This window comes from Betta splendens, chromosome 10 (genome assembly GCF_900634795.4).
Source record: "Betta splendens chromosome 10, fBetSpl5.4, whole genome shotgun sequence".
Lineage (NCBI taxonomy): Eukaryota > Metazoa > Chordata > Actinopteri > Anabantiformes > Osphronemidae > Betta > Betta splendens.
The window spans coordinates 16,442,209-16,451,764 of record NC_040890.2 but is presented as its reverse complement, the minus strand read 5'-3'; the positions used below and the strand labels follow the sequence as shown (position 1 = coordinate 16,451,764).

Below are 9,556 nucleotides of genomic sequence, written 5' to 3'. Positions count from 1 at the left end.
GAATGCGTGGATCAGGAGGGGGGGTCAAAGGCCATGAGCGCTACTCCACTTTCCTGGCTGCTCGGCGTAAAAAGGTTGGAGAAAGAGGCCAACCTTGACCTCTGACCTCTGACCCCCCAGGCTTCTACAACCACACCCATTTGCGTGTTTATCTCTGTTGGGCTCTAGTCGCCAGCAGCGAACGCGACTTTTCGACCCTCCTCTGGTCAGATGACAGAGTTAAACAAGTCGTGTGCACCCTTTGTAAACTGCACGCGCGTCGTGCATCTCAGATAAGGCGAGACGTGGCTGCGTGAGATAAGAACCGGTCAACACTCTTGAGCGTGTGCGTTGTTTGTGTACATGTGTGACTGTGAGGTGAAGCTGTGTCCTCGACCTGACTTTTATCAGCGGTCTGGAGGCAGACGCCGTTACACATTAACAGCAGTGATAACGCACACACTCACACACACACACACACACACACACACACACACACACACACACACACACACACACACACACACACACACACACACACACACACACACACACACACACACACACACAGTCCCACATTCCACATCAATCCTCAGCTGAGACTAAGTCCATTTGTTCAGCTCAGGTCAGTGTCTCTTCATTATCATCCTATTGTGTGATTTTGTGAGTGTGTGTGAGAGAGTCATGTGTGCGACTGTAGAATCAGGTACTGAACACTGAGTACATGTTAAATTGTTCCATTCACTACATACGTTACGTCTGGTTCAGCACGTGAAGCATTTGCCATGACGCACAGGGAACACAGCGAAAACTGAGCCGTAGAGGTGCTGATTGACAGCAGACACACACACACACACACACACACACACACACACACACACACACACACACACACACACACACACACACACACACACACACACACACACACACACACACACACACACACACACACACACACAGGTAATTCCAGAATACCGCCTGAAATGGATCAGTCATCGTGTCACTTGTCGCTGTCGGTGGGGACTAATCGCTGCATCTGTCGAGTCCTTTCTCACGCGTTCCTCATCCATTGATCCTGTTTTCCACGCAGCTTTCAGGGTTTATAGGACCGCGTGTGTCATAGTCACAGGAGAGGAAGGCAGAGGACGCACAACTGTACAATATCAGAACTCGGTATTTAACAGCACATAGTTGTAATGTAACACACGTAAAACCTCCGCTACAACAGAGCTGGAGCGTTCCTTCATTCGCCACCACGGCTCTAAAGCTCCTACAGCAGGAGTTAAATCCCAGAAGGCAGCGCATAAGTACCTTTGTTAATTACACGTGGAAGAATGGGCCTGTTGTGTCCCGGTGTGATAATGGAGCCGGCACAACAGAGGGATTACGGCGGCTAATGCACGCTGAGCTGACCAGTGTGATGAAGGGCCGTGCAGCGGGAAATCATTAACGCCGCCTCCGGCGCGCGGCCTTTCAGCTCCACGGCGGTGCCGTGAGTCACCGGCAGCGGATTAATGCCCCGACTTATTTCAGCGCGGCCGTAACCCACATCTGGACAAAGACTGTTTCGAGGTTTGTGACAGATCTGGTCAACGTGTACTGCTGCTTTGGGGAAAAATGGTGGAAATGCCAGTCATGCCATTCTTTGCATTTCTTTTTGCTGCTTTTTAAATGATCACCAACGCTCAACGCAGGATGCGCCGTCTACTTTGTGGAGTCCTGAAATACTTCGTACTACACGTGAACCTTTGGCATTTGGAGGCTGCGTGTGAGCAGTTGTAGCCCACAGCAAATGTCATTCAGGTCAAATCAACCACAGCTTAAAAACAAACTATTGAGAAAATCCGGGAAGAGGAAAACACCTCCCTGAAGCACAGACGTGCACAAATGTGCCGCTGTGTCTCCCCTTCACAATATGTTGAACCCACCCCCACGTCTCTCCCACTCCTCTCACATTTACAGTATGGACAGCTGGCACTGAGGACCAGGCGGCTCAGTTTGTCCCCCTTAAACTTGTTATTTAAGTGAAAAAACTTATTAGCAGCATGTTGTAGACTTCCCCCAGCAGCTGAAGACGACTGAAGCCCTGCGTCTCCTGCCCCGGCGATCACCTTTCAACATCCCATTTGTAACACCACCAGGAATAACAGCTGGAGACCGTGTGTGTGCGATAGGTAGGGGCTAAAAGGGTCGAGGGCTCCGGCTGAAGGGTGGACAAGGGGGCGAGAGAGCAGAAAAGGAGAGAGAGAAAGCACAAAGAAAGTGGCGGAGGCATTGAAACGCCAGAGAGCCAGATCGAGTGTGAGCACGGAAGGGGAGAAACAATGAGACCACTCAGTGTAGCGTCACCTTTCAACTCGAGAACTGCTCCACTAAGCTTTGCTGTAAACTCACGTGAGCTTGTTGCATAGTATTATTGCTAATGTGGTCCCGCGGTTCGAAATGTGTCAGTGAAGGTTCTGAACTTGGACAGAGAGAAAGCAAACACACACACACACACACATATACACACACACACACACACACACACACACACACACACACACACACACACACACACACACACACACGCGCGCGCGCGCTCCTCCAACCCACTGGATGCCCTTTGACCCCCAGTGCTGTAGTGTTGACCAAACATACCCCAACCCCACTGGGACCACAATACAACACTGTGGCGCCACAACCAACACTCCACTGCCCTATTTGGAGAAGACAAAGGGAGGAGGAACGACGAGAGAAAGAAGCACAGCTCGGAGGCAAAGTTAAAAACGCTCACCAGGACCAGGTTCTATGGAAAATCCAGCCCTTCTCAACCACTGATTCCACTTTGGTGCTTTACTTCCGCTGCGACGTCCAGTGTCTTCACAGCCCTGACAGGCCATCAGCCCCCACAGAGAACATGCAGGCGGCCCCCGTTACTGCCCCGCCATTAGCGATGTCAAAGCAAACATTGACTTTATCTAAATGTGGCCTAATAGCGTTTCCCATTAACAGGCCCCCGTAAAGCTGTGGGGGAGAGGAAGGAGCTTCATTTCCCACAATGCACATGGTAAAAGCAGGCCCGACTCCAATCTGTTACTGCCAGCGTCAGGAGCAATTTACACACGAGCGTGAGCATATCTGTGCACAGGTCTGAGCCGCTGCTTGCTTTAGGTTCTGTGCAGGCAGAGGTCAACTTGCCAAACAGCGCAGCATTTGGCCTTTACACCAGGACTTAACGAGAGGAACTAAAAGCCATCCGTGCCCTTTGAAGTTCCCTTCATCAGTAGCTGCATAATGGACAAACACACACCTGAACTCAATGTCGCTGCCTTTCTCCCTATTAAACATTCATTTCCACAAAAATGTCCTAATTGTTTTCAAACACTGCCCCCATCACCACCACCACCAGCTCACATGTTAATTCAGAAGCACGTCAAATGGCATTTATGACGGTTACGTGTGACTTGGGACACGCCGCTCGCCTCAACAACAGGAGCGGCGCTGGTTTACTGAGTGTGTTTGAAGCATCTGTGCGTGGTATGCAGTTGTTTACGCCGCCTCCACCTCCACAGCCCCTGCGCTGGGTTCTCACTGCCCCCCCTTAAAAACTGATTCCTACATCTCTAATGTGACGACTCTCATACTAAACCCAATATTTGGGCTTCAGAGTGAAGAGTCTGGGGAGGGAGATTGTTTTAAACCAAACCCATATCTGACTCAGCAGACAGTCTTTCTTTCTGGTGCCTTCCTCCCTCCTCTTCCTCCAATGCACCGTCTGATTCTCCCATTCTGTCATAGACAGCATTAGCATCTTAATTGCATTCCGTAGTAATGAGATGAGAGGCCGTTCAGTGGCGTGTTCAGTCTCATATATAGGTCGTGCATTCGATTGTATATGTGTGGAGACTCCTCTGTTTATGTCCCACTCTGCCTGTTTTCACACTGCTCTCCTCTTTCCTCAGTTATGCAGCGCTGGCAGCTTCCATAAAACAAAGATGTCTTTTGAATGTGTTTGTGACTCTTTGCACTTATTGCATCAACAAATCGAGCCGCTCTCATCTGTGTGTCTGTCTCGCTGCCTTCCTGGGGACAATGGGTGGTCGCCGCGGCCCCTATCATTCGGAAACAGTAAATTGTTTAGACACAATGGAGAATCATGAGCCCGTGTACACAAACCCACATTCTTCTTCGTTCCTCGGAATGTTGCTGCTCTTCTGAATGCGTTTCGGCCAAAGTGCGACAGACTGATATGTGCTGCAGCTCATCGCAACACGGCTTTCTTCATCTTTGTCATAACAGGTTGTTTACAGTGATGCTGACTTGCCACCAACCCCATTATCAACCCTAAGAAAAGAGCGGCAGCTTCTCTTCCATGCAGCAATTAATTATCCAGAAGGAGAAGTTATTACAACAGATGGAAAATGTGGCTGTGTTTATATTGAGGATTAGACACTCCAGCAGAAAAAACACAATACAAAACTAATGCGAGAATGCAAAATTGGAGATTACACTGATTTGTTTTCCAATAACTAAATAGAGATGATTGAGAGCTAACCTGACTTCCAGCCACCAGCACCTGTAAAGCTCAACCATTACCGGGTTCCGTCCCTATGAAGAGGGAACAAAACAAGTAGTTGTGCTTGTCCGCGGGTTTATTAGCAGGAGGCAGTGATGCAGCAGATGCCAAGACGCCACAGCTGTAGACGCTGACTGAAACGTTCAGGCTCTCGTCTGCACACTTGAACCTGAGGCTGACACCAGAGCAGCAGGCGGCCCAGAATACACTGGCCCACTATTAGTCTTTGACCCCTGGAATCAGGCGCAGCGCTGTTGGACTAACTGGGGGAAATGCTAATCTCTCAGCTGCTGGGTCCCATGCTCAGCTACACACACACACACACACACACACACACACACACACACACACACACACACACACACACACACACACACACACACACACACACACACACACACACACACACACACACACACAGTTGTGTAAGCCTCTTGAGTGCAGTTTATGGGAGTCTCCGTCTGCTGCAACAAGGCTGAACGTTGGTTTCTATCCCTTTCCGCCCGTACGTCTCGACTTATCTCGGTTTTACCTTCTCTGTCCACATTTTCCTTTTCTCCCCTTTCTCGCTTCTCGTCTTATCTACATCTGTATCTCTGTCTCATTTTTCTGTCCTGTGTTGATTTTTTTTTTCAGCCAAGGCCCGATTTGACCTGCGTTCCCCGTGGAAGACGGATCTCGGTTCCATGTGACGCTCAGCTTCATGCGCACCGAGGGAAACGTCGCGTCCAGTAACAGGGTTATCGTTAAAACCCTCCTCTGCGTTTAATTTACCGCCGCTCTGTTCAGCTGCCGTTTCACTGAAGCAGTAAAACATTTTGTACTTTGCAGAGAATGTTATAAAAGTTATGAAGGTGTGAACTGTACGGAATAGTAATTTATTCTAATATTTCTCCTGCGTTTACTGGAACTGAACCTTATGCTGACGGCGGCTGTAAATTCATATTCAGCCTCTTAATCTTCATTATTTATGCAGTTTCCCTGAGGAGTTTTATCTGGCAACCAATAAAAATGTTTTTCTGTGTACGTTTCCAACCAAAGCATCCAACGAGAGGTAGTTTCCTCACAATCGTTCTTAAGTTTGTCGACCATTTAATTACAGACTGGAAATTGTAATCATGAGTTTGTCATACTTTTCATTATCCATTTAGGTTAATGTCCCAAATATAATCCAATAAATGTTTATTCAGTAAAATGGCTGGAATTGGCCAAATGCAACTGTAGCGAGTGACCAAGTGACCAAATTGCATTTTCTACAATTATATAATATTTGTGATAGTTTCGGGTTGTTATAGTGGTTCAGTGTTTGTTTTGTACTGCTGCACTAGACTTGACCAACAGTCAAAAAATGACATTTACACAGTTCAGGCAATTACAAGCAGCAGCTGACTGTAGGTAGAAATCTACTGTGGAAAAAACAAGTTCAATGCGTTCTGCCTTGTTCTTGCTTCTAAAAAAGGGCAACTTGTTGCTGAAAAGTTCCCTGTTGATCCAAAGCTGCATTTGCTCCGTGAAGGGCTGCTGCTCTTTGCACTGACTGGACGTTCCAGAGGAGAGGAGTAAATTTAGAACCAGCACGACTTGTTTGCCTTAAAACAGCATCGCGTGGTTTGAAAAAAAATCCTTTTAGCTCAGTTTTCGTCCTTGCTTAGTACTTTTGAGACCTAACAATGAAGCCTGGACATAGAACAGATGACATGCTACATTACCAAAGCCGCTAGTTAGTAATCACATGGTGGTCACCGCAGAACCACCAAACTCAGGCATCCCCCATCACACACACACACACACACACACACACACACACACACACACACTGCAAAGATCTTTCGTCGTGTTCAGACCTCCGTTCCTGTGTAACCTGTCCCTTTACGTCCCATTAGTTGCTTCTCCTTTAGTCTATTCCTCCCTGTGTCCTCGCTCCCCTTCTTCTCTCCTCCACACACTTCATATTTCCTTCCATCCCTCCTCCACGCTCCCTTCCTCCCATCGTTTGTCTCTCTCCGCCGCCTGCCTTGCATTCATTGACAGACTACAGGCAGCGAGGGGGAGGAAATGCTGTGGCACTGCACAGCAAACATCCCTAATAAGCTAATCTAATCTCATCTCTTTGCGGTCTATGGCCTTGTGTTTACTTTCGGCCCCGTGTCTGCACACTGGCTCGCCCTCGCCTCCCTGAATGCAGCTTTGTTCTAGCTGAAAACTCATCATCGGTGTGATCTGGGGAACAGGCGCCAACTCTGTCTGCACATAATGCCTGCAGGCTGTGGATCGTTCTCATCTATTCACAGCTTCTGTAGCTGTTGCTTTTTTTAATGCTTACAAGGTAGCAGCAACCACTGACCTCGCTGTGGTTTGCTGAATTTTAGTCAACCTCGGAAGGATACTTGCAAAGTACCCAGACAAAAGTACATAAGTATAGTCTGAACTTCCTACTTGAGTTACACTCTAAAGTACAAACAAGTTAAGTAAAGTTATATAAGGACAAATATATTCCCTATAGACAAAATCCTGAGCAAATCTGTTCACAGTACACAAATAAAGTAGCTTCAGTAGAAAAGAACAACTAAATTGATGATTTCCACAAATACTGTACCACTGTCCTCCTATTACATCTGTCTCTATAATCAGAATCAAACATCAAATTTCATTTTTCCAAGAACAGGGAAACTTCAGTGCACTACTTCAAGTACGGCTGGCTAGTGATGAGAGCTTTACTCTTTCTTACTATTAAAATCAGGTCACTTGTTACTCACCCCTAGCAGCCGTGGACATCAGGACCATCTCCAGCAACACACAGACCCAGAGAAGCTCCATTATGGTTTAGTTTTCAGGAAGAAAAAGATCAATCTGAAAAGAAAAAATACTAAGCTGCTTATCAGAGGACCCCCTGCGACATATTATGATGTACATTTACGAGATTATAGGCAATTACGTCTCTGAATGTACAGATATTCACCTTCACATTCCTCTCTCAAAGCGTGTGTTTTTTACAAATCCACACAAACCAATATTTCACTATCTGATGGGCTTTTGATTAGGTTCAGCTAAAACAGCTGCTAATTCATTGGAATTAAAAAGCAATTGACTGCCAAATATCTGACAGTTAGGGAGTATGTGAGAACCAGACATGATTCGAACAGGGAAACAAAGTAGCAACAACAGAACGTTATTATTGTAGGAGACAAAAAAAATCAGACTTAAGCTTTTTTCTGTTTCTGGTGTTTGTGTAGATCTTGTGTGGAAGCAGTTTGAAGCCACTAAAAGTAGAACATATGAGATAGTCTTCAGGACAGAAATCTCTTTATCTAGAGGGGTCCATGGCAGTCAGAACAAATTAAGGTGTTCATCGCCACTGGCATAAATTGGTCACAGCTCAATCACATGGGAGCAGACTTCCTCTGGGATCTATTTTGTCCACCTGTCCATATGTCTCTCCTTACAGTGGTTTTAATCTTTCCGCCACATAAATTCTTCCACTAACCTTATGAGGTCTTATTTCAGAACTTCACATGCCATATCTTTGATCAAGATCTGTCAACCTCAGCGTCTCTGTTCAGGAGAAACGGCTGCACACACACTGACTGCACTATAATCAATAGGTAACAGCTCGTGGGAGGCTTTCATCCAATTAAAGGCAAATTAAATCACCTTGACTTCCACCAGTGATACTTTTGGGAGAGCTTTCAGGTGTCATTTAAAGTTGAATATTACAGTAAAGTAGTAAAACACATGTTAAAGTGCCTGTCTAGTTCTGAACAATCATATACTGTACAGGTACGTGCCAGTTAATTAGAATAAATTTAAAATTGACCTGACGCCTGATCATTTGGATTCATTTAGAACCATATTGTTGTACGGTGCTAATCATTTTAACTGCTTCACATATTCAGTGTTGAAGCTGTTAAATACAAGTAAATACAATAAATACAAATATACACACAAGTGGTTAGTTTCAGAGGCAGGTAAATATTAGTTTAGTTCAGTTAATAGTTACAGTGTAATAATTACAATCATTCTGGATTATTAATAACGTTGGACTTACTGTAAAACTGCCAGAAAAAAGGAGAAATCCTCAGGATGTTATCCGCTGTTTATCTACTGGTTATCTACTGGTTATCCGCTTGTTATCTACTGGTTATCTGCTGGTTATCTGCTGGTTATCTGCTGGTTATCTGCTGGTTAAGTCTCCCGTTACGAGGCAAAGCCGCTTTCCTCCTTCTTTCCAGTAACTTTAAGTTTTCGACAACTCAATCCGTGATTCAAAGCTTGACTCATTCACAAATGTAAAGAGACGCGAACCTGTACTACGTAACTTAGACAAAGTACAGAAGCCGTAAAAGTACAACTGTAAATGCATTAAACAGAGAAAAAAGAAAAATATTACGGCTACTGCGAAAACACGTGAGCGCAGACTGTAATATTTCTGAATGACAGCGCGCACGTAAACCGCTCCAGGAAGACGATATAGAACAGAACCGGGAACAGAAAGAGAGTGGGAAATGAAAACGCTGTTTACATTTCTCGCCACTTCGGCCCAGTCCCCTCAGAAACCTCTATGAGACGTAATCCTGGATTCGGAACCCACGTTGCCTCCAGCAGCGGCGCAGGCGTCCAGATTTCAGCCGCAGGCGAGAAAACAAACTGCGTGGATGGACAGTCCCAGCGCCAAACTTTCAGCCAATCAGGACGCAGGGCAATCAGCCAGCGGACCAATCAGTGAGCAGCAGCTTGCAGGACAGATTTGGAGCTTCACGTAGATGAGGAGGGGGTTGACATTATTATTATTATTATTATTATTATTATTATTATTATTATTATTATTATTATTATTATTATTATTATTATACTCTTAATTTGATGTGCTTTTTAGATGATGCATACAAAATTAGGTATTAGTTATCTTTAACAATTTATTATATACTTCTACTTCATTATTCTTGCATTTAGTTTTAAACTCCACATTACTTTATAAGACTACACGGTCCTATAAAGTACAAAGCTGTATTCCACGAC

The 9,556-nt window shown here is 45.5% G+C and overlaps 1 protein-coding gene across 2 annotated transcripts in view; it reads right to left on the bottom strand.

Moving 5' to 3' along the window:
• fgfrl1a (fibroblast growth factor receptor like 1a) overlaps positions 1-9,199 on the bottom strand; it is a 43,328-nt gene extending 34,129 nt beyond the window's left edge. The window contains exons 1-2 of one of the 2 annotated variants that reach the window (XM_029165360.2): positions 9,060-9,199; positions 7,297-7,390 (exon numbers count right to left, since the gene is read on the bottom strand). In XM_029165360.2, the coding sequence (XP_029021193.1) occupies positions 7,297-7,357 (61 nt within the window). In that variant the 5' untranslated portion in view covers positions 7,358-7,390; positions 9,060-9,199. The other variant, XM_029165361.3, reaches the window with a different exon arrangement.
• Positions 9,200-9,556: the final 357 nt, after the last annotated feature.